General features: G+C 46.3%; 1 protein-coding gene across 2 annotated transcripts in view; it reads left to right on the plus strand.

Moving 5' to 3' along the window:
* The window catches only part of CAPZB (capping actin protein of muscle Z-line subunit beta), a 223,314-nt gene that overhangs the window by 171,927 nt on the left and 25,142 nt on the right, over positions 1–26,245 (plus strand). For both annotated transcript variants that reach the window (XM_086921572.1, XM_086921573.1), the window contains exons 5-6: positions 4,831–4,972; positions 6,425–6,541. In XM_086921572.1, coding sequence (XP_086777698.1) covers positions 4,831–4,972; positions 6,425–6,541 — 259 coding nt within the window. The remainder of the gene's footprint in view (positions 1–4,830; positions 4,973–6,424; positions 6,542–26,245) is intronic.

Genomic DNA, 26,245 nt, shown 5'->3' on the forward strand with positions numbered 1-26,245 from the left:
GTCGCTGGAGGATCAGTGGTCCCAGTTTTCAAACCGTTGGGAAGACAAACTGTCACTACCTCTGTCGGTGCGGATCTCCATTCGATGGTGGATGCAGCGGAATCATCTGGTTGTGGGAGTGCCTTTTCAGGAGGACATGCCCAAACGATCGCTGGTGACAGATGCGTCCCTGCAGGGTTGGGGCGCCCATCTGGAGTCCCTTCAAATTCAAGGAGTGTGGTCGGAGAAAGAAAGGCTGTATCACATCAACATGTTGGAGCTCAGAGCTGTCCATCTAGCTCTCAAGGCTTTCTTTCCTGTGCTCAAGACATCCTCTCTGCTTGTTCAGACGGACAATACAACAACGATGTACTATCTGAACAAGCAGGCGGAACGAGATCCAGACCTCTGTCGCTGGAAGCGCAAGCAATCTGGAAGTGGCTTCTGGCTCGGGGTATGAAAAGTATGAAAAGTTCAGCTGTCCATCTGCCCGGTGTTCTCAACCTCCAAGCAGACGACCTAAGCAGACACTTCGCAGAAGCACACGACTGGGTCTTAAAAGACGAAGTAATAAAAGATGTCTTCCAGACCTGGGGGTTACCAGAAATCGATCTCTTTGCGTACGCCGACAACGCAAAATGCTGCGTCTTCGCGTCCAGGAACCCACAACAAGTATCCAAGGGGAATGCTCTGTGGATAGACTGGTCAGAGACATTACTCTACGCTTTTCCACCGATTCCACTCATTCCTTTGGTGATCAAGAAGCTGTACAAGTCCAAGACAGACATGATTCTGGTGTCTCCGGATTGGCCTCGCCAATGGTGGTACCCGGATCTCCTGCATCTATCCAAAGTGCCGTATAGGAGGCTTCCTTGCTGTCCGGATCTGCTGACGAGAGAGAACGGCAGGGTGTTCCATCCCAACCTGCCGTCCCTGAAGCTAGCAGTATGGTACCTGAGTTCGTCCAGTATGGTCATCTAGGTCTCTCTTAGGACTGTATGCACATTTTAAGAGAGGCAAGGAGCGCTTCTACAAGAAAGACATATGCTTTCAAGTGGAAGCAGTTTTTCATGTGGTGTGCTGCTGAGGGTCATGACCCGATTCGAGGTCAGGAACAGGTACTGTTACCATACTTACTTTCTTTGGTCAAAGCAGGTTTACAGTATTCATCTATTAAGGTCCATCTGGCAGCAATAACAGCATATCGAAAGTCCCCTACTCAGGTTTCTTTCTTTCAAATGCCAGTTGTGAAGGATTTTCTAGTGTCTCAAGAAGGTGTATCCTCCCGTGAGGACCCCCTCACCTCCTTGAGAGCCTAATGGGGTTTTGTCTAATTTGATGGGTCCCCCATTCGAACCTATACATAAAGCTTCCCTTCAACATCTGTCGTGGAAGGTGTCCTTCCTTGTAGCTATCACTTCTGCGCGCAAGGTGAGCGAGATTCAGGCTTTTTGTGCAACAGAACCCTATCTCGTTTTCCATGCGAATAGTGGTGCTTCGGACTCATCCGAGATTCCTTCCTAAGCTAATCTCAGATTTTCACATAAACAAATCAGTGACACTACCTACGTTTTTTGCTAATCCGAGCTCTTCAGCAGAAAAAGCTCTGCACTCTTTGGATTTGAAAAGAGTTTTGAAGTTTTACCTTGATAAAACTAAAAGTTTCAGAAAGACTCATCTGTTAGTGAACTACGGTCCTCTGAATACGGGCTTGCCGGCTTCTAAGAGGTCCATTTCTAGATGGATTGTGTCATGCATTTTGTTATGTTATCAGTTGGCACGAAAACAGCTCCCGGGTAGACCGAGAGCGCACTCCACTAGAGGAAAGGCTGCTACTATAGCAATGCTTAACAATGTTCCTGTACATGAAATTTGTAAGGCAGCTACGTGGCGGTCGGTTCACACCTTTGCCCGCCATTACTGCCTTGATTCTGATACTCAGGCGGATGCTAAGTTGGTCAGGCATCCCTGAGGAATTTGTTTGGGTAATACATATAGTAGTGTACTGTCTAGAGGGTCTGGTATTCGTCCGCAGGGTATGGGATGGGCTTGCTACTCTATTCAGTGCTTATGACTATTGATGAGTATCCCCTGGAAGAGAAGGATTAGTTAATTACCTGTAATCCTAGTTCTCTTCCAGGGGAATACTCATCAGTCATAAGCACACCCACCCTCCTCCCCGGATGAATACCAGAACTGGCTATTTTACATATTACCCATGCTGTGATCACACTGTTATACGCCGTCCAAAAGAACTGACCTAACTGTCACATGTGGTGCATGATGGGAGCCTGGAGGCTCATCGAGGTCTTAAAGGCACGGCGCCAGTTTTTTTCCTATTGTTACAATGCAGCCTATCTAGCCTAAAGCTGCCTCTATGATCCTGCCTGTTTTTGCCTTTGAAACTAAAGGTCGTGTGTTTCAAAGACAACAAAGGCAGTGCTTTCTTCTTTGCATTTTCATATAATGTAATTTATATGTCTTTATTTAACAAATGTAAAGATTTTACAGGCATTTGGGGCAGTTTTTTTTAGCCTAGTATGGTTATATTGGGCTGCATATGTATATGCATATTATATATATATATATATATATATATATATATATATATATATATATATATATATATATATATATAGTTATTTTATGCGTATTTATGTGTATATATATATATATATATATATATATATATATATATATATATATATATGTGTGTGTGTGTGTGTAGATATATGCGTATTATTGGCTATTGCTCCGGGGTCCCGCACAAGGGCGGGACTATTCAGTGCTTATGACTTTGATGAGTATACCCCTGGAAGAGAACTAGGATTACAGGTAAGTAACTAATCCTTCCTCACTACCTTCGCTCTGTTCTGCTGAATACCTTCTTTTCCATCTAAAAAGGGCCCAAGTTTCAGATCTGCACAATTGATTCCTTTTGAGCTTCTTGCTCGAGGGCGCATGCAATGTCTAGAAAGTAACTGAAGCCACTGTGCTTGGATAGCACCTATGTATGACTCCAGCAGTCAATTCGTAGGTGTAGCAAAGTTGACATCAAACCACAAGTCGCCACTTATCGGCAAGCCGATGCTGTGCTGAAAAATCTCCACATACTGTCTGGCACCTGGGTATATTCTAAATCTGCAGTTGGATGGAGTATCCACCAGAAAAGCATTACCAAAGGTACTTTTTCATTTAGTTTTAGCTCTTTTTTTCTGTTTTGTGAAACCTTTCCACAGGAACCACATTAGAATTAGTATCCCCCACCCTTCAATGTCAAAGAGGTTCCTGCTGGGTTCCCCTAAAGCAGGTGAATCAGCTGGGGACTACTGAGTGTTTTGAAGAGCCAGTACCTTGATTGAGTCCAGTATGTCTCCAATTCTTGGATTTAGCTTTGAGTTTGTCGTTCAATGCCAGATAGCAAGCACGTTTATTTTCAAAAGCAGTATGGGGTGAGAGAGATTACACAAATGAGGGAAAAGTAATGTTCTTCCAGAAAGTGGAGGGACTGTAGAATTCGAAGGAAACAAAATCAAGTAAGGTCAACACTTTAATTCTGCAATGGGTAAGTACTCTGTTTAGTTATAGTTGGAAGTGGTGGGAAAGTTGTCTTAAAGGATCTTACCAGCAAGAAGTGTAACCTATAAAACGGAGGCATTTGGAAACGATACATGCTGTATCCAAGAATTGATCTCAGAATAAAAGGTATACATCACAAATCCCCGTCTTCAACCAGACATAGTTTGATACGCATGGAACCTATAGGTCAGTGTTGGAATGTTAATGAGATAGTTGGATACTTGTGTGGGGCAAAGGGTTGGAGTGAATTCGGCGTGGCCTTCTCTCTTAAAACACGCAGTAGAGCTGCAGAAGGAGATTGTTTGAGATATTGATGGTATTGTCTAAGAATGCCCAAGAGTTTGGGCTTATTAAAGAGCTCACCAATACTCTTTATAATTCGGGAACATCTAGACAAAGTGTAGGTAGTCCATGTTTCAAAAAGTTTAGGGTAAAACAATCCTATTTTATCATACCACCAAAACGTTAGAAAACTGCAAGTTAAATGGAAGTTTCTGCATATCCACGGTTCTCTGACCCATCTGTCCTGCAGGCATGTTGATCAAGGACACACTGTAGCTTTGGAAAATATAATGTATTGCCTGTGTGCTTTGTGGACTATGGCCTTGCATAATTGGACTTCTGCTCATATTTAATTTATCCTTGTAAGCCAGTTTCTCGTGTATATGTTAAAAATTAGCACATATACATGCAGCACATGGCAGGCCTTCCTAGGCACATGGTTTCAGAAGCATTGCCAGTTTAGCTGTGCGGTCTTTTCTGACCTGAAAACCAGATGCTGTGGTTTGTAGCAGATTCAAAGGCCCAGCGATCCTATGAGGCCCAAAATGCAGGTGGCGACCAGCAGAAACCGTTGCCAGTACAGCAAAGGAAATATATTTTTACAGCTGATGGCCTTGCTGGGGCTTCACCAAAAACTGAGTTGCCTTTTGATGCTGAACTAATAGACATTACCTAACTATTTCCGATTTTTTATTTTGTTTAAATCTTACTGGAAGAAAGAATTGCTTTGTCATCCTTTTAAAATTTCAGCCGTATGACTTGCAGGTTATACTCCCCTCCACACCCCAGCCCACAAATTATCTCCTGAAATAGATACATAGTAAATGTATTTAACTTATCTGAGTCTGTTCGTTTCCTCCAGCTCTTCCACATCTGTTTAGTTTTGCCCTGTGTACTGATGGAAGGCGGCTGTGTACACCTTTGTTTTCACGTAATCTGTTTCTCTCCTCCCTCCACTATAAACATTAATACTACTACTTTTTTATGTAGGTACTTTGAAGGCGGAGTGTCCTCTGTATACCTCTGGGACTTAGAGCATGGCTTTGCTGGGGTGATACTCATTAAGAAAGCTGGTGATGGATCGAAGAAGATAAAGGGCTGCTGGGACTCCATCCACGTCGTAGAGGTGCAGGTATGTCCCTCAGCTGCAAAACCAGTTTTGGGAAATCTGTGTACTGGGCCACAAAGCGCTGTATGTATAGTTGATAGGAATATATAGGTGATAGTTGCCAAAGAGCCTCACATTGTGCAACAACTTCAACGTCTCCTGGGGTTTAAGCAGTGTTGGCACTTAACGGCTCTGCAAAGTACATATGTCTTCAAACCTTGGCCTGAACAGGATTCACAGCTGAAAGGGTTCTATGGTTCTATTCACCTAGTAGAGTGTATGTATGCGTCTGCTTCCTATGACTCTCAGCCCCCCCACCCACACTCTCTCCTCCATCCTGTGCAAATCACTTTTTGGGATGGGGCAATGTATTCACTATACAAAAAGGCCAACTTGTCTTGAGATGCTGTGTGCTAAACACACAACTAATGCCCAATCATAAGAAAAGGTTAAGCCTAAACAATAAACATCTCTTGTCCATGCTACACTATGTAGATCTCAACTCTTATAAAAGGTTATTGTACTGGTTCTGTTTTTCACTGCTGGGAAAACTGATTGTCCTTCTGCTGTGATTTTCATGTAGTAACCAATCAAGTGAAATATAATTGAGAACCTATTAGAGGCAGTCAATATAAACGTGGCTTCATGGAAGAAATAGATCCAGGTACGAAGCAGCCCTATAGGAAGATAAGGACCAATTATCAACACTATGGAGCTTGAAGAGTATGTTATTTGAGTTAAAAGATAACTGCTAGTTCAATTTTATCATTTATTCCTCTTGGAAATATTGTAGCAAGTTTATTAATCCAACAAATGTCCCTTTGTAGAAGTCTGATCTGTTTACCCCACATTTGATATGGTGTACTTGAATTCGAAGTTGGGCTCGGCTGTGATTTTCCTTCCTGTTTTCCTACATATCCTAGTCTGCAGGGACCTTATTATTAAATATACCCAATGTGTATTATTGCATGTTGTAGGGCATTTTACTTTAATATGTACCCAGTTGCTTATAGTAACAACAAAGGTCCGAAGGGGGCATCAATCTTGGAAACAAAGGTCCAGGAAAGAAGCTGTGCGTGTAATAGGGGTAGGTGGAGCAGTTAGTTACTTTCCACTGGACTGATGCGGATTAAGAAACTGAGAAGGACCCGGAAATGCATTCCTTTCTGTCCCTTGCTGCACAGGAGAAAAAGTATTTGGAGGGGAGAATGGGTATATTGTCTGGAGGGCAAGGAGGAAAGTGTAAAAAGACCAGCAATCAGATTGATGCAGTAACCTTCTAAGAAAGGGTTGCAGTGCCGTGCATGGGACTGCAAAGAACGGATGAAGGGGGACATTGTTCCTGGGTCAGTTGATTGAACAATTGTATGTGCTAAACAAGGAGTAGTAATGACTAGACCAGTGGTCTTAAGGAAGCATATCTTTTACAGATCTGTTGCAAACAATTAAGAATTTCTTATGCTTATTGCTTTGCAGGAGAAGTCCAGTGGTCGCACAGCTCATTATAAGCTCACCTCTACAGTGATGCTCTGGCTGCAGACTAACAAGATGGGCTCAGGAACTATGAACCTAGGAGGCAGCCTCACCCGACAGGTACGATTTATTTTCTTCTCATATTAATTCCGAGCTCTCTTCTGCACATTCCACCTCCCCCCTTTATTTGGTATCCATCAATGATTCATCATCTTACCCCTTCTTCTGAGCGTGCCCTGTATTCAGGTCTTCACCACTCATCAAGTGTTCACCAATATCCACCTGACTCCCACCCCACCCCCCACCAATACCCCCCCCCCCCCCCCCCCCCCCCCACCCGTCTTTGCACCTCTTCACTAGCTACCGCCTCACGTTTGGTACTTCTGAGATGGTATTTAATTTCATAGCTTCTTTGCAGACACCAAGTGAGACCACATTGTAAAATACCTCAGATCATTCACTAAGATTGCCATAGGTCTGCATGTCATGGGTCACAAGGAAAAAACTTTTTCAGCCCCAAATGCTTGTTTTACCAGCATTGTTTTAAGATGTGGTAGTCCAGAGGGCGCAGTTAAACTGAACGAAGACTGCAAATCTTGGAATGCACTGTTGTAACAAATAATAGCCTAGAATTAAAAACCGTGTAATTGAGACATGGAAAAATAAGGTAGGTCCACCTTCCAGTAGGAAATTGCCTGCTCCAGCATGTTAGTGATGCGCATAAACCTGGGTCCTACATTGACTGAAAGACAAAACTTCATAATCGCCCAAGTTCATGTGTTTCCATCCGGTTGCCACAAAGAGAGGCTGAGAAAACAGCTTGGCTCAATCCTCGTTCACCTCTTTTCACCATGTGTTCTCCAGATCATCCACACTGCAGAATATGAGCAACAGTTACCTTCTTCAAACACACAAATTCAAAGGGTCAAATGGTAAATCTTGTCGAGAGCCCTCAAGAGGTGTAAATAAGTTCTGAAAAGACTGCCAAAGAATTCTCATCACTAGGTTAATGGCAATTGAGCTCACCCAAAAACAAAGCAAATCAAATAATTTCTGTACTTGCCAACAGGTGAATAATATTTGATATCTGGATGCCTGATCGGAGTATGAAGATTTTAAATGTAGGTACCAAAACTAGTGATGATACTTTGTGCCTTACTTTTCATCTTGCGGTTATGTAACAGCAGTCTTACGAAGAGGAAGAGGAGTGCGAGAAAGAAGTCAGGATGCATCTCAGCTGACCTCTTGACAAGCTGAGAAGCTCTGGGCTGATTGCCATAAAGCTGATGAAAGCACTCACATGGCACTGAGGATCACGTTAAAACAAACAAACTCATGTTAATCTTGTTAAATACTAAAGACGTCACATAATGAGGACTATCTAGTGTAAGAGCACCTTCCATTAACAATACAAGATCTGTTTGCCTGCAGTCTGCCTAGTTAGTGTAAGTGGACATTGATAAGAACAGGTCACAGCAATGGAAGTTGCCTTCTCTCAAAAGCATCTGATGGGGAAGGCAGAACGCCTTAAGGTTTTTGCATAGAAATGCACTTTTCCCCTTCATTGGCACCAGATTAGCAATGTGATTTTTGAAGAGCACCCACTAGCACAGCACCTGTGTACATCTTCAAGAATGAGCTGTTCCTCAACTTTCACTAATGTGTATGATAGGCGGTGCAGACTCCGCATGAGTCTAAGATTGTGACACCCGCTGCACCCCCATACGTTCACGGAAATTGAATACAGCTAGGGGAGGAAGTAAGAACATGCATAAAGTGGCTAGATGACAGAAATATTATTTTGTGTAACAGTTCTGTGTGTTTACTAGTATAAAATTATTTCCGCAAATCTGTCAGTTACTGTTTGCATAGTCTCGTTAATTGGTTTATCATTCATTCAGGTGGTCCGTTGAGTTTATAGCAAGGAATGAATGCTCTTCAGCCTTCTTCAAGAATGCAGATGAAAATAGTGCTCTGAGTAATCATTAGCCTAAGAGGTTTGCATAAGTTCCATTAAAAATCCATAGGTGCGATTAAAAACATTGTTAGCGGGTGTAGTTAAAGATGGGGGATCAGTAATTCCTGGAAGTGGGAATACCCTGATATTCAGACAGTGGCTGAGTGTGTCCCCTGAGAATTGGGATTTACTATGAAGATTAGTGTGTCCACATTGGATTCGCCAGGTGATTCTTCATTCCAGCTTTAGATTGCCAAAATATTGGAGTTTTGGGGACTTGGGAAATGCAGCTTGCCCCAGTATTGGAACTTTCATAGATTCCCATCCTTTAGTATCATTCGCCGTCGTCGGAATGGGAGTCTCGGTAACAAAAATAACATAGCAGTAGGTACAAAAGAAAAAGGCTAGGCCTCATTCTCTTTTGTAACATATTCGCCTCTTTTTGTAAAAGAGACCAAACTTAGGCATCAGCCAATCAGAAAAGCCTCACCCCTTAGAGCCCTCCTGAAGGAACCTCAGTGCCTCAGATTTTCTACCGCACGTTGTGCTTAGGGAGTCTCCTTTGAGCTCTGCTAAATCTCTACTCTTTCAGAAGTTTTTCTTCAGGATTTCTCTTCAAGTTATTTGCTAATTTTTCCAGGATGTCAGATGAAGAAAAGAATAGTTTGAGGCATATGAGCTGCAGATCCTACACTTAGCAATAGATCGCCACCTGGTGTTGGGCTCGGATGATTGCAGGTTGTTGTCTTCTTGGAAGAAGTCTTTGTAGTCACGAGATAGGCGACTCCTCCCTTGGACAATACTGTGCATGGTCATCGACTCCATCCTCAGATTGTTTTTTTCTGCCACTGGGTTCGGATGAAAGTTTTCCGCTCCGGCTAGAGAAGACTTTTCTGCATTTTCGAAGCGAGAAACTTTAAACAAACTTTTTTTGACATCGAATAGTCTTTTCCACATCACCAGCTACATTCCGGTGCGTCGACGCGGGCCGTTGGGCCTATCGGCGCCGTGCGGCCTACGACTCATGGACAGAACTCCATTCAAGAGATGCCCTTTAGAGGAGGATGAGGATGAATCCGAGGATGATGATCAGGACTTATGGCTATGCAAACAGTCCATCCCAGCTTCTGGTTAAATGCCAAGAGACTGATTGTGACAGAGTACAACCAGGAATGTGGTGATCATACTCATTCTACCCAGCCACAACAGTGATCTAGACAAGACATGGTGTCGGTACCATCGTATCTCTTACAGGACCTTCACAGCATGCTACAGGATTACAAGTCTAGGTGTTCACAACCTGCTGCTGTTCCAATTACGCAAACCATACCTGTCCCTGCGGCTCCAGCAATGGTTGCTCCAGAATTGCCGGCCCAGGAGTCCTCTCGGCCACAGACACCAGTTCCACAGGAGCCTTCGATTCCATTGAACACCAATGATGATTCCTCGGATGAGGATCAGAATTTTGATGACCGGACTGATCAAGAAACTGAATGGGATGAATGTCATCCCTGACCCAGCATCTCCATGTCTGGATCCGGTGGACTCCCCGCCAGCTGATATAGGGGGGTTTCATAAGCTAATGGAGAGATCGCCTGGAAGATTCAAACTATCTATGCCCTCTGTAGCCACTGAATGTTTCTTATGGTTTTAAAGAGCCCTATAAGAAGACAATAAGATCCATCCCTATTGTCCAGCATCTTTGGGATGAAGGCCTTAAAGCGATGAAAAATCCAGGACAGTCATCCCTGTGCTACCGCGCCTCGACAAGAAATACAAAGAGCCTGAGGATGGTCCGGCGTCTCTGACGGGACATCCGAGACCGGACTCAAGCGGCACAGATGAAGTCACGCAACCCCTCTGCTCCTTTGACAACTCCTCCAGATAAAGAGAGCAGAAGGTTAGATAACGCAGGGAAAAGATTCTCATCAATGGCGAGTCTTCTGGTGCGGGCAGCAAATGCCTCGGTGATATTGGGCAGATACGATCGCCAACTATGGTGTGATATTTCACCGTACTTGGATCACCTTCCTCCAGAGTCAATGACAGCGGCTAAAAAATGGTTGCAGGAAGAGGAGGCAACTTCAATGGAAACTGCGCAATGGACATTGCCACAACGGCATTCCGTTCTTTAGCTGGGGCTGTGGTCCTTCGTCGCCAGGGATGACTTAAGGCGACTTGGTTTAGACCTGAAATCCAGAATAAGATCCTGGATCTTCCTTTTGATGGAGAAGCCTTATTTAAAAAAATGATTGACACTCTCCAAGATATTAAAAAAGAGACTGAGACCGCTAGATCTCTGGGTATGCTTCAGTACCACCGTAAAGCTCCTTTCAGAGGTTCCAGAGGCAAAAGCACCAACTATAGAGGTTCTTATCAGCAGCAAAGGTATTCATCATATGGCTCAGGTTCGCAACAGTGCCGCCAACCTTATCAGAAAAGGCAGGGCCAGTCCCCGAATTTCTCAAGACCTAATAACAGAGGGAAGCAGGCTCGCCAAGGACGAGATGCGTCCAAGAGACAATAGCGGCCTCCTGGCTCTTCCTACTGTGCCCACCTCAGAAATATCATCAGTAGGAGGCAGGGTGTCACAATACCTTCAGGATTGGTCCAAGATAACATCAGACCGATGAGTGCTAAACCTCATTCGAAAGGGCCAAACTTTGGAATTCATGCAAATCCCTCCATCCAAGCCCCCTACTGCCATTCCATCAAAACATCTGCGTCTTCTGCGGCTCGAAGTTCATCAAATGCTCCTGAAGGGTGCTATAGAGCCAGTCCCCTCCGCCCAAAGAGGAGAGGGATCCTATTCCAGGTTTTTCCTGGTAAGAAAGACGCTAGAGAAATGGCGCCGCATTTTAGATCTCAGGGAACTCAACACCTATCTCATCTCCCTGTCTTTCCAGATGGTCTCTCCAAGACATTCTACGTCTAATTAATCCAGGGGATTTCATGGCCACGCTCTATCTCAACGATGCGTACTTTCATGTTCCGATTCACCCTGCACACAGAAGGTTCCTGCGATTTACAGTAGCCAAGAGCCACTTTCAATTCAGGGTTTTACCCTTTGGTCTTGGCTCAGCCCCGAGAATATTCATGAAGGTGCTGGCACAAGTAGCAGCATTTCTACGGAATAATCACATTCAGGTCTTTCCTTACCTGGACGATTGGTTACTGAAGTCTCCGTCCAAAGAGGCCGCTAGGGATGCGGTCGACGCATGTACCAACCTGTTTCTGAATTTAGGTCTCACTTTAAACCAGGAGAAAGTCATCTCTGGTTTGGTCCAGGACCGCACGCTAGGAGCCATTCTGAACTCTGATCTCAAGAAAGCTTTCCCAACCTTGGAGAGGCAGGAAAAACTGCAGACCATGTCGCTAGACTTACAAAGAAGGTGTCTTTCAGTACGCCGCTACAAATCTCTTCTGGGGGTAATGTCTTCATGCATTCCTTTAATTCCACATTGCAGATTGAGGATGCGTCCTCTTCAGGAACAACTGGACATCCAATGGAAACAGATTCACGGGTCTTTCAACGACAAGGTGACTATCACATCAGCAATGAAAAAAGCGGCCTTGTGGTGGACAAAGCAGGAAAATTTGTCCTAAGTTTTATCCTTCGTAAGCGATCCATCTCCTCAGGTGGTGACGACGGATGCGTCGTTGGATGGTTTGGGAGCAGTGCTGCAGGACCTGCATGTCAGTGGACATTGGTCTCCTCCGAACCGTCGGCTCCACATTAATCTCTTGGAGCTCAGAGCCATCAAACTGGCCCTTCAAGCTTTTCTCCCTTGCTTAAGAGGTTCAAAAGTTCTCATCCGGACGGACAACACCACGGCCATGCATTACGTCAACAAAGAAGGAGGAACCAGGTCTTCCATTGTCTCAGGAAGCTCAGGAAATCTGGGAATGGGCGATCCTGCACAAGATATCACTCCAGGCAGAACACCTACCAGGGATTTTAAACGAGCAGGCAGACTAAGCAGATTATCCTCCATCCGTCACGAGTAGGAACTAAACCAGCTGGTTCTGGACGAGATCTTCCAACAGTGGAGCAAACCTGCAATAGATCTATTTGCTACACCGACCAACAAGAAATGCCGGTCTTATGCAAGCAGGCTTCACCACTGAGGATCATTGGGGAATGCTCTTTCTTTTCTTTTCTTTGTTTTAAACAGTTTTTATTGGCTTTTCAGCATTGTAACAGTACATCTACAATTCGTTTTCTTTCATGTAAAGACATTCAGTAAAGTTCGCTTATCAGTTCAGTAGAGTATACACTGATTGGTGCTCAGAAGTATGTAACATAGCATATGTGCTTGCATGCGATATGCGGGTTTACAAATATTCGTACATCTACGGATAATCTTCTATGTAGCACGTGTCCAGAAACAGTCCCTCAAACATTTACACCAACGGACAACAGCATTCCCTTCCCTTTGTTTCCCCTCCCACTTATAGGTACATTGTCGTTAAATATATAGTGTATCATGTAGCCCGCCCTATGTGCTTGTTTCAGGTTCAGACAGGTCTTGTGGGGGTTCACATATGTTCCCCCGGTATACATTCCATTTCTCCCAAATTTTGGACCATTTTTTCGGGCACCCCCTATGTACATATACAGCCCTTTCTGCCACCATCGCCGCATCCATGTCATTTCCCCACTGTGATCTTGAGGGTATTAGGCCGGATCCCCATTTCCTAGCGATGTTCCGCTTTGCAAGAGCCATGCCCAGTGTTGCCCATGTCTGTAGCCCCTTATTGAGGTCTGTAGGCGACCAAATATTTAATAAGCAGCACCTAGGTTCTGGCTTACTTCTACCCCGCTTGCTTCTGAAATATCCGACATTACGTATGTCCAATATGTTTGTATTTTAGGACATCCCATAGTATATGGTAGTATGTTCCCGGGAGCCCGCAACCTCTTGGGCATTCAGGCTCTGGGACGTGTCCCAGTTTGTGCAATAGGGTGCGTAAATAGTATATTCTATGTAATATCTTTAGTTGTGGCGAATGCTCTTTCGATAGCCTGGTCAAGCACATTTGTCTACGCCTTTCCCCCCATTCCTCTGATCCCGAGGCTCATCAGGAAGATCAAAGTAGAACCATGCAGGGTGATTTTGATAGCCCCTGCTTGGCCGAGACAGTTCTGGTTCACGGAACTCCATCTGTTGTCGCTGGCTCCTCCTCTTCTCTTGAGAACCATTCCAGACCTTCTCACAATGTCCGAAGGACAAACTTGGCATCCAGATCCAGAGTCATTAGACCTGACAGCATGGCTCCTGAACAGCGAGAATTTATGAATCTTCCTATCTCTAATGAAATAAAAGAAGTTCTCTCCCAGGCTAGAGCCTCTTCCACGAACAAGACTTACCGTCTCAAGTGGAAAAGATTTTGTATTTGGTGCAGAAAGGAAGGGGTTGACCCTTTTTCTTCAGAACCTCATCAACTTCTGCCTTATCTTTTGTCCTTGGCTAAGACTGGGCTGGCCCATTCATCCGTAAAAGTTCATTTGTCAGCAATTTCTAGGTACAGACGTTCGGAGTCTGGACCTTCTTTGGTCTCCCAGGATAGTGAAACAATTTCTCAAAGGATTGTTCCGTGTCTATCCCCCGGTGAGGCCTCCGCCTCCTACTTGGCAATTGAATTTGGTCCTCACTCAACTCACGAAGGACCCATTTGAGCCAATACATCGGTCAGACATGAAATTCCTTTCTTGGAAATTGTCTCTCCTTCTTGCCCTCACATCAGCATGACGCATTGGGGAGTTGCAGGCTCTCCTGATCCAAGAGCCGTTTCTCCAGTTCAAAAGGAATACAGTAATCTTGAGAACTAGCCTGAAATTCATACCCAAGGTGCCCTCTGACTTCCACGTAAATAAGCGGGTTATTCTTAAAGCTTTCTTTCCTCAACCTACTACACCAGCGGAGAGATCACTGCATTCTCTGGATATACAACGGTGCTTAAAATGTTGGATCGCACCAAAGGATTCCGTAAATCCTCCCAATTGTTTATTGCTTTTGGTGGTCCTTGCAAGGGCCTCCCTCTATCAAAACAGGGTATTGCGAGGTGGATTACAAGTGCCATTCTACATTGCCATGCTGCAGCGGGTAAACCACTGACCAGCAGAGTTAGAGCACATTCCACAAGATCAGTGGCTTCTTAAACAGCTCTCTTCGCGGGAGTGCACATCAAAGACATTTGCAAGGCTGTGACTTGGAGCTGCGTGCACACTTTTACAAAGCATTACTGCTTGGAATCCTTGCAACAAGACACGGTTGTGGGCCAGGCAGTCCTGAGGAACCTCTTCCACTAATTGGTGAGCTTTCCTTTCTATCCCACCCTCCATATTTGCACATTTTGTATCTTAAAGTATTGGTGGCTATTACAAGGTATATTTATGCCACAAAATGTGTTTTTTTTATTGTTAACTGCTCGCTACTCTGATACAAAAGCATGGGAATCTATGAAAGTTCCAATACTGGGGCAAGAAAACAAGTTACTTACCTGTTACTTTGGTTCCCCATTATTGGTAACTTTCATAGATTCCCATGCGCCCACCCACCTCCCAGAGGAAAGCTTAGCCGTCAGCAGATATGGTGACTGTTACACAACGGCTACGAAAATCTGAGGCTCTGAAGTTCCTTCAGGAGGGTTCTAAGGGGTGAGGCTCTTCTGATTGGCTGATGCCTAAGTTTGGTCTCTTTTACAAAAAGAGGCATATATGATACAAAAGGGAATGAGGCTTGGCCTTTTTCTTTCTCTTTTGTACCTACTGCTATGTTATTTTTGTTACCGAGACTCCCATTCCGACGACGGGGAATGATACAAAAGCATGGGTATCTATTAAAGTTACCAATACTGTGGAACCAAAGTTATAGATAAGTAACTTGTTTTTCATTTTTGTACTGCTTCTATACCCAATTTAGTCAGTAAAATGGAAATATTTGCAGAAATTGTCGACATGGTTTGTTCTATTCCTTTACTGAGAAGCCTAAAAGTCCAGTAAAAACTTTGTGTACAGTTCTGGGTGCCAGTGAAACGATTAAGCACGCGCTGCAACTGAAGGCAAATATGTAACTACAGTATATTGTACATTTTCTTACTGTTCTAAAAAAAAAAAATGGAACAACTTATTGATCAATTCATTGGCAGATCTTGTGTGCCCACACTGCTCGTAAGATACTGATTGACTTTTTCGCTGACAAATCATTCTTTTGAACTTTATTTCTTAATCCATCTTGGTTCATTAACTTTGGATGAAGCCGATTGGAGTTGTATGATAAATGTCAAATTAACTGATGGTAACATTTTATCTACGCTAAAGACTGTCTCTCAGTAAACACCGTATTTTTAAAAAAAGGTACCATCAGGTTATACAATGTTAACTTAAAACAACTTGCAAATGCCAATTATTTCATTATAATAGTGGGAAGTGGACGTAGTTTTGCACAAGTAATATTAGCCCCTGTAAGCCAAATTTATGTACTCTGTGCGTGAATATCTTTGAGAATCAGGCTGAGAATATTTATCAATTTAATGAGGATACCTGAGGTGGAGGGAGACCTGATGTACAAGCTTGTAGCTGTTCCATTTAGTGTAGAAGGATTCTTCGATATGAAAGGTTTGATTGTGTGTTAATGTGTAATACTAGAGTCTAAATGTAAAGTGAAATTTGGGGAATTGGTTCCAAAGGCAAAAATTCTATATTACTTGCACCAAAGCAAGCGATACAGCGTGAGAAATGGATCTCATTAGTTGAATTCGGTTTACTGGTAAACATCACTGGTACTGTACATTGCTAAGCACAAGTCTACACGTTTTGCAGATATTACTGCTAAAATAGACTGCAAATGGGTAGCCATTGTTCATGCTTATGTTTGTTGCTTTTTGCTTGGGGTTATGTCTGTTGAAGTATACAAAATGGAAATGGAGGAAATTCAATGTCTTTAGTACTAATTTTCCCCAGTTCTGCTGTTGCGGGAACCTCCTTGCAAATATTTACAATATTTTGGACTAAAGCATTCTAATGGTGGTAAGAGAAGCCAAATTCCAGAATCGACCGCCTTAGTTTGATGCTGCCCCAAACCCTTCCAGCCACCCTCTGGGTAAAAGCTGTGCATTTATGGTCTTCGGGATGGGTGGAATTTAAAAGAAGCCGGTGTCGGTACCATTTTTTTGGATGCAGCCAGAAACTCCGCATGACCAACGCCCTTCAAAAGAAATAGAGAGTGGAACTTAAGTCAAAGCGTGCTAACATTGATTGCCGAAAGCCTGCTTGAAGAAATACAAAGTTGTCTGGTTTTTATGTAGCTTTTCATACTAGCAGTTTACACTGCTTTTACATGCTGCAAGCTTGTGCAGCGAGAGGAACTGGGGAGCATCCTCCACCGAGAAACAAGAAAGGTGTGTGGAGGGTCGAGGGGACTGTTTAATGACCTGTCTGCTCACTCCCCTATACCTAGATTCAAAACACAAAAGAGCAGATCAAGTCTGGGAGAAGTGTGTGTCTGAAAAAGTAACTGCGCGGTACTGGAGGTGCCTACGTGAAACAATGGGTGTCATACATAGAAACTGTTAGTGACTGGAGGCTGAAAGAATTCCCATCAGACCACCCATTTGGTGGAGTTTGCGTCACGTGGGAACTCATGATCATGCCATCCCGAAACCGACCAATTAGTGCCGGTGCTGGAATAGATATTCAAAGAAGTATCATTATGTGCATCCTAACGTGATGTGAATTAAGAGAGTGCAGTGCTCAAAAAGATACATGATAATTAAAATTGGCTACCCAGACTTCCAAGGACATGCAAACTGGAGGTCCGAGTGTCAAAAGTTAAAAACACGCTAGGTAGTGAAAACTACTCAATGGCGCTAGGCAGTGTGGTCGACATGTTTCAGCCTTAAGGGCACCTGACCCGGCTTTCTTCAGGACCTTTGATAACAATTATAGCTACTGCAATTACAAATGATATGTCATAGTGAGAAACATGCACTGACAAACATGTACTTTACAAGTTACATCAGAAACTTTGAAATACTTAAATGTCCACTGGAAGGGAAGTAATAAATCTTCTTCCTATCAAAAGAGAACCAGAAAGACAATATGTCATATAACCCAAAATACCACATAAACACCGTAGCACACACACAGCGAGACAATCCAGACACACCTGCATGAATAATTTACATTCTGCATGGAGAGAAGCATATTAGCTTAATCACATTGAGGCATTTCCTCACGGTGATACTCACCCAGCTTTGTGTGGGTGATAGCCTCACCTCACCCGGCAACCGCTCGGGAGTATGAGGCCCCGCTCTGTAGTGTAGAAAAAAGCACAGTAAGCACACAACTTTACTCTGCCTAGCCAATTACTCTACACTTATAATCCAACAGACGTGTGGTAGTAAACCCTCTGCCTGGATCAACACCGAAAATCATCCAAAGTTACAAGGAAAGTGTGGGAATCGTACATGGTTGTTGTTAATCATGTTGTGAAACAAAGTCCAGATAATTAAGTACCTCTAGGTAACTCTGTGTAGAGTGATAGATTAACAACACTGACCTGTTATGCACACAAGTCGCCTGATTAAATGGTAGCTGCATTAACGTGCACCCTTAGGTACCTGAGACTGTCTCAAATGCTAACAAATAGCAGAGAATATGGACACCACCCCAACGAGGAGTAGTGGGGGCGAGGGGCCATATTGGCTGTCCTAGCTATTACCATACACCCTTAGGTGCCTGAGACTGTCTCAAATGCTAACAAATAACAGAGAATATGGACACCACCCCAACGAGGAGTAGTGGGGGCGAGGGGCCATATTGGCTCTCCTATCTATGGCTGACTAAGTAGCCAGACCTATTAAGCAAAGTGGCAATACACTGGAGTAAGACCCTGACCGTCTTACCTATCCGTCGGTGCCTCAGAAATGATGGCGAGCGGAAGTGGAGGTAATCTTGAGCCAAGTAACTCCTCCTTAAATAGACTTCCCAGGTGAGGAAACGAGTCCTCTAGACTGTGCCGCCAAGGCAGGAAAACGCCGAGTTTCGCGGAAAAGACCGCTAGCTACTAGCGCATGCGCAGAGATGTGACAGAAACTACTCTCTCGCGCATGCGCAGACAACAGGTCGCGCAAACCCTCGAGCCACAGCTGAAAATAAGGGGGGGGTTTGCCGTGTAATATTGCGTATGGAATATCGACTAACCAGTCGACTTCTTTGATAGATTTACAGAGATAATTTAGTGGCTTCCTAAGATTTAGACGTCGCTAAGGCCAAGTATGGTACCGTAGGAGAGATTTTTCGCTGACATGAGTTCACATTGAATCGAGTATTAAAGCCTAATAACACATCACCAATATTAGATGGAATGGAACGTGACACTTCATCATTTGTGTCAGGCGTTGGAAAATGATGTGAGCATATATCGGTAAATGGACATGGTCTGGGAGCCCGTGTCAAACAGGGAGACATATGTCAGGGGGTAACCAGTAAACTGACTTTTTTTATATATGGAGGAAAAAACTATAATATCTGGACTAGATTCCCGACCACTGGCTTGGGCACATGTCATTATGTATCCTTCTATAGTGCAGAGAGATATGTGAACACTCGAGGGGTCACATATCTCTCTGCACTATAGAAGGTGGTGTGTTATTAGGCTTTAATACTCGATTCAATGTGAACTCATGTCAGCGAAAAATCTCTCCTACGGTACCATACTTGGCCTTAGCGACGTCTAAATCTTAGGAAGCCACTAAATTATCTCTGTAAATCTATCAAAGAAGTCGACTGGTTAGTCGATATTCCATACGCAATATTACACGGCAAACCCCCCCTTATTTTCAACTGTGGCTCAAGGGTTTGCGCGACCTGTTGTCTGCGCATGCGCGAGAGAGTAGTTTCTGTCACCTCTCTGCGCATGCGCTAGTAGCTAGCAGTCTTTTCCGCGAAACTCGGCGTTTTCCTGCCTTGGCGGCACAGTCTAGAGGACTCGTTTCCTCACCTGGGAAGTCTATTTAAGGAGGAGTTACTTGGCTCAAGATTACCTCCACTTCCGCTCGCCATAATTTCTGAGGCACCGACGGATAGGTAAGACGGTCAGGGTCTTACTCCAGTGTATTGCCGCTTTGCTTAATAGGTCTGGCTACTTAGTCAGCCATAGATAGGAGAGCCAATATGGCCCCTCGCCCCCACTACTCCTCGTTGGGGTGGTGTCCATATTCTCTGTTATTTGTTAGCATTTGAGACAGTCTCAGGTACCTAAGGGTGCACGTTAATGCAGCTACCATTTAATCAGGCGACCTGTGTGCATAACAGGTCAGTGTTGTTAATCTATCACTCTACACAGAGTTACCCAGAGGTACTTAATTATCTGGACTTTGTTTCACAACATGATTAACAACAACCATGTACGATTCCCACACTTTCCTTGTAACTTTGGATGATTTTCGGTGTTGATCCAGGCAGAGGGTTTACTACCACACGTCTGTTGGATTATAAGTGTAGAGTAATTGGCTAGGCAGAGTAAAGTTGTGTGCTTACTGTGCTTTTTTCTACACTACAGAGCGGGGCCTCATACTCCCGAGCGGTTGCCGGGTGAGGTGAGGCTATCACCCACACAAAGCTGGGTGAGTATCACCGTGAGGAAATGCCTCAATGTGATTAAGCTAATATGCTTCTCTCCATGCAGAATGTAAATTATTCATGCAGGTGTGTCTGGATTGTCTCGCTGTGTGTGTGCTACGGTGTTTATGTAGTATTTTGGGTTATATGACATATTGTCTTTCTGGTTCTCTTTTGATAGGAAGAAGATTTAGTTCGAGGCATGTGGGCTGCTGAATTCATATCTGTGCATAGTCCGCCACCTAGTGTTGGGTCCGGATGATTGCACATTGTTGTCCTGGAAGAGTCTTCGAAGTATCACGAGATAGGTGGCTCCTCCCCTGGACTACAGTGCGCATGGGCATCACCTCCATCCCCAGATTGTTTTTTTCCGCCATAGGGTTCGGATGTGTTTTCGGTTCCCTCCTTCGGAACCGATAGTTGTTCAATTTTACTTGAGACCAAAAGGTCTTTAGGCTGGGCGTCGGTATAGTTGCGTTCGGGTTTTCTTACTGACTCTCAGCTCCAATCTCCTACTGCCCTTCCACGTGCTTAAACGCGGACGGGCCTACACTACCACGTTTGCTATGGAGCGGACTCCATTCAAGAGGTGTCCGCTGTGTAACTCAAAATATTCGCACCTCGACGTGCACCCCGTGTGCAACACATGCTTGTCACCGGATCACCGTGAAGACACCTGCATGGCGTGTTCAAAGTTTAGGAGTAAGAAAACTTTGAAGATTCGCCGGGCTAATCGACTCCAGGCGCAGTTGTCGGCTCCGGCGCCCTCACCTGATGACATATTTCAGGAATCGCTCAAGGAAGAGGACGACGTAAGAGAGTCGGACTCTGGCCCCGCGTCCGAGGACGAGACCTACGACGCGGAGGAGGAGGCCTGCGACGAAGTCTCCGGTGAGGTAGGGGACGACGAACTGATTTGTGCCACGATGGGAGATAGCTCGGAGGAAGAGCATCCCCAACCAGACTCCGGGGTTACCCCCCGTCATACGGCCCAGGTCGAGGGATCGCCTTCGGGCCTTACCCAAGATCTTGCTATAAGTCCTACGTCCCCGCCTCCGGGCCCGGTCACGGACATTTCTAACAAGAAAACGAAAGTGAAGCCAACTGGTCCCGCACCCTCGGATGCGAAACCGAAACCGAAAGTGGCGTTGGTGAAGAAGGTTCTGGAGGCGTCAACTTCCACGAAACCCAAAATGGCCGACTCGAAGAGCCACGCCAAAATGGCCGACCACAAGAGCCGCGCCAAAATGGCCGACCCACAGCCCTCTGGGTCGGCGCCGAAGGTGAAGGCATCCGACGCGGCTGCGTCGGCACCGAAAGGGGTCGCGGACCCGAAGACGGCTTCGAAGAAGCGTCACGCCGACGGTGCGCCAGGCCATGGGGCGTCGGCACCGAAGAAGAGACCTGCAGCCGACCGGGCTCTCGGAGACGAAGAGTCGCTCGGGACAGTACAGCCCTCGGCATCCCTTGCAAAGAAGGTGGGAGAATCCTTGAAGCGGATCCAACAGTCCACTGTGGTTCCCAGCACTGTGGTGCCTAAGCCCACGCCGAAGCCTGCCAAGGAACAAACGCCAATTCGTTTTACCCTTCCTCCCAAGTCGACGCCGAAGGCCTTCGCGCCTAAGACGAGCGGACACTCTCAGGAGGTGTTCACGCCGAAAGCTGCCTTGGTGGTGTCGAAGCTTCGGCTCCAACCGCTCGCGGTGGAGGAGCGTCGGGAGGTGACCATCGACGCCAACACCGGAAAATTGTCGCTCCTCAAACGAAAAATTACGTCGGAGCCGCCATTGGAACCCTTCAGGATTCCACTAAAGAACAAAAAGTACTCTGCGGACTCTTCGGCTCTGATGGAACCTCTGTCTCCACAGGCCACGGAACACTCGCCAGCCCATTCCCCAGTGCCTGAGGTGGACGAGGAGTTGACGAGTACAACTATCCGGCGTACTCGGATCCGGAGGAGGAGCAAGTGCCCTGGACAGCAGGTGGCGACGCGGACGACCCGCAGTCGGGCCAGGACGCTCAACTTTTCGTCGCGAAGACGTCCCCGACGGAGGACTCGGCGGCGTTTAATGCGTTAATAGAGAGAGCTGCTGCGAACCATGACGTCGAACTGCACTCAGACCCTGTGGATGCGGACTTCTTGGTCGACACCTTCTCGGTAGCCGAAAAGCAAGTCAAGACGCTACCGATGCTCAAAGGGGTGCTGAAGCATGCACAGGAAGTATTCAAAGAGCCCACCCGTGCGAGGGTGGTCAATCCTCGCATCGACAGGAAGTACAAAGCGGCGCCCACGGATCCCACTTATATTAAGGGACATTTGCCATTGGATTCCCTGGTGGTGTCCCACGCTCGAAAGAGGGCGAATTCGCAGACTACTGGTGATGCTCCTCCCCCAGACAAAGAGTCAAAAATCTTTGAGGCATCAGGCAAACGCATTGCTGCACAGGCAGCAAACATCTGGAGGATCTCTAACACTCAAGCCCTGCTTGCACGTTATGATAGGGCACATTATGACACATTAGAGGCCATCCTGCAACACTTGCCTGACCAATACAAGGAGGCGGGGGAGATCCTCATTCAGGAGGGTAAACTCATCACTAATGCATCCATCAAATGTGCTCTAGATGTAGCAGACACTGCCTCCAGGGCTATCAATACAAGTGTGTTACTTAGACGCCATGCCTGGCTTCGGATTTCTGGGTTCAAACCTGACATACAAACCACAATACTGGGTCAAACAGTGAATCCTGACCATCTGTTCGGCCCTGAAGTGGATGCCTCCCTAGAAAAAATGAAGAAAGATACCGAAACTGCCAAGTCTATGGGGGCTTTACAGAGTCAGCAGTTTCGGGGTGGTTCTTTTCGCCGCCCCAATTCAAGAGGCACCTCAAGAGGCCAGGCATCCCAGTCCACGCAATACTACAAGGGTACCACCCAGTCCTCGTATAACAACAACAAGGGCAGGGGTGGCTACAGAGGCAATAATATCAAAGGCAGGGGACGTGGAAACAATGCCTCCAGGTCCACCTCCTCCAACAAACAGTGACGTCTTGTCACTTCCCCCCGATCACACGACACCTGTCGGGGGGAGACTCCAGCAGTTCCTGCCGGCGTGGAGGTCCATCACCACGGACAGGTGGGTGAGGTCTCTTATCCAGTACGGGTACTGTCTAGAACTTACGTCCATTCCACCGGACATACCGCCAAGAAGCCGTGCTATGTCCAACGAGCACTTGACCTTGTTGCAGCAGGAAGTACTGGTCATGCTGCAAAAAGGGGCGATAGAGCTTGTTCCTTTGCAAGAACGGGGAACAGGTGCTTACTCCCTGTATTTTCTAATCCCCAAAAAGGACGGATCACTCAGGCCGATCCTGGACCTCAGGCCCCTGAACTGGTACATCAATTCAGAGCACTTCCATATGCTCACGTTGCAGCAGGTGCTTCCCCTTCTTCAACAGGGGGACTTCCTAGCGACGCTGGATCTGAAGGATGCCTATTTTCACATTCCCCTGCATCCTTCACACAGAAAGTATCTCAGATTCAAAATCTTGGACCAGCATTACCAGTTCAGAGTCCTGCCGTTCGGGGTCACCACGGCACCGAGAGTTTTCACCAAATGCCTGGCGACTGTAGCAGCGCATCTCCGTCGCCAGCACGTCCACGTCTTTCCATACCTAGACGACTGGCTTATTCAGGCAAAGACGGAACAGCAGTGCGTAGACCACGTGTCACGCACCATTCACCTCCTGCACGATCTGGGATTCTCTCTGAACTACCCAAAGTCCCATCTCCAGCCCGCCCACGTGCGACAGTATCTGGGCGCGGAAATCGACACTCTGGCAGCCACTGCGCAGCCAAGTTCAGTGAGAATCGCAGGTATTCAGGCGCTGATCCAACGATTCAGACCCCAACACTCGCTTCCAGCGAGGGTGTTCATGCAGTTGATAGGCATGATGGCCTCCTGCATCTCCATTGTCCCGCACGCGACACTACATATGCGTCCGCTTCAGGAGTGCCTTGCACGTCAGTGGACTCAGGCTCATGGGCAGCTGACAGACCTAGTGTTGGTGAGCGGTCGGGCATACAACTCTCTGCATTGGTGGAATCCACACAACCTTTGCAAGGGCCGACCATTCCAAGAGCCTGTCTCACAGATTGTCCTGACGACGGACGCCTCTCTCCAGGGATGGGGAGCGCATGTACTCCATTACACGGTGCAGGGACTATGGACACTTCAGCAAAGGAAGATGCACATCAATGTGTTGGAACTGATGGCGATCTTCATGGCCTTAAAGGCGTTCAAAGTACATCTGTGCAACAAGGTCGTGTTGATCCGGACGGACAACATGACGGCCATGTACTACATCCAGAAGCAGGGAGGAACACACTCTCCACAGCTGTCTCATCTGGCTCAGAGCATGTGGAAGTGGGCCATTCAGAGGAACATCTTCCTCATGGCAGAACATCTCCCAGGCAAGGACAACCAAATGGCGGATCTGCTCAGCAGACACAGCCATCAGATGCACGAGTGGGAGTTACATCCATCAGTACTCCAACCGTACTTCCAAAGGTGGGGTCATCCAGAGATCGACCTGTTCGCCACAAAGGAGAACGCAAAATGCCAAAGCTTCGCCGCCAGATTCCCACACCCCCAATCACAGGGCAATGCGATGTGGATGAACTGGTCAGGCAGATTTGCGTACGCTTTTCCCCCAGCACCTCTGATACCGCTGGTGGCACGCAAGCTCAGGCAACACTCGATGACTCTCATCCTGGTTGCTCCAACGTGGGCTCGCCAACCATGGTACACCACGTTTCTGGAACTCTCCGTGGTGCCGCATCAAAGGCTTCATTTCACTCCCAGCCTTCTGACGCAGAGCCATGGCGACATTCAGCACCCAGATCCGCAACAGCTCAACCTGGCGATCTGGCTCCTGAAGTCCTAGAGTTTGGCTACCTCAATCTTCCTCCCGATTGCATGGACATCATTCGGGAGGCGAGAAAGCCCACTACTAGAGCTTGTTATGCGGCTAAATGGAAGAGGTTTGTCGTCTACTGCGTGGAGCACAGCATTGACCCGCTAGACGCTTCCATTCAAAACATCATATGTTACCTCTTTCACCTGTATCGGTGTAATCTAGCTTACTCTTCCATCCGCATTCACCTGTCGGCTATGGCAGCATACCTCCAAAATAGGCAACACCTGTCACTCTTTAAGGTCCCTGCTATCAAGGCTTTTCTGGAAGGACTCAAAAGAGTCATTCCACCAAGGACTCCACCAGCTCCGGAATGGAACCTCAATGTGGTTCTTACAAGGCTGATGGGTCCTCCCTTTGAGCCACTACACTCTTGCGAGCTGCAGTTTTTGACCTGGAAGGTGGCGTTCTTGGTAGCAATCACATCGCTACGGAGGGTTAGCGAACTGCAGGCGCTCACCATCCAAGAACCTTTCTTCCAGGTACATGCCAACAGGGTGGTGCTCCGCACTAACCCTAAGTTCTTACCCAAAGTAGTCTCGCAGTTTCACATAAACCAAACAATTGAATTGCCGGTGTTCTTCCAAAACCCAGAGACGCTGGCGGAGCGGATGCTCCACACCCTTGATGTGAAGAGGGCCTTGATGTATTATGTGGACAGGACAAAAGATTTCCGCAAAACCAAACAACTTTTTGTTGCTTTTGCCACACAACACAAGGGAAATGCAATCTCCAAAGCAGGAATAGCTAGATGGATAGTAAAGTGCATTCAGATCTGCTACGCTAAAGCTAAGCGCACTCTCACTATCCCACCGAGGGCCCACTCCACTAGGAAGTTGGGGGCCTCTATGGCGTTCTTAGGTAACATTCCCTTAGAAGACATCTGTAGAGCAGCCACATGGTCTACCACTCATACTTTCACTAAGCACTACTGTGTAGACGTGCATTCAAAACAACAGGCAGCTGTTGGTCAGGCTGTTCTAAAAACGCTTTTTCAGACTGCTGCAGCTGGCACGGGCGGCCGCCGCTAATGGAGGGACTGCTATGTATTCTATGCACAGATATGAATTCAGCAGCCCACATGCCTCGAACTGCAAATGCTACTTACCAGTATGCATCTGTTCTTGGCATGTAGGGCTGCTGACATTCATATCGCCCACCCTCCTCCCCGGCGCCTGTAGCAGCTGCAGTATGTATTCATATACACACATATGCTCATAGCATGGTCATCACTCACTTCTTCACTCCATCTCCGCCTATGGCTA

Source organism: Lissotriton vulgaris, chromosome 5 (genome assembly GCF_964263255.1).
Source record: "Lissotriton vulgaris chromosome 5, aLisVul1.2, whole genome shotgun sequence".
Lineage (NCBI taxonomy): Eukaryota > Metazoa > Chordata > Amphibia > Caudata > Salamandridae > Lissotriton > Lissotriton vulgaris.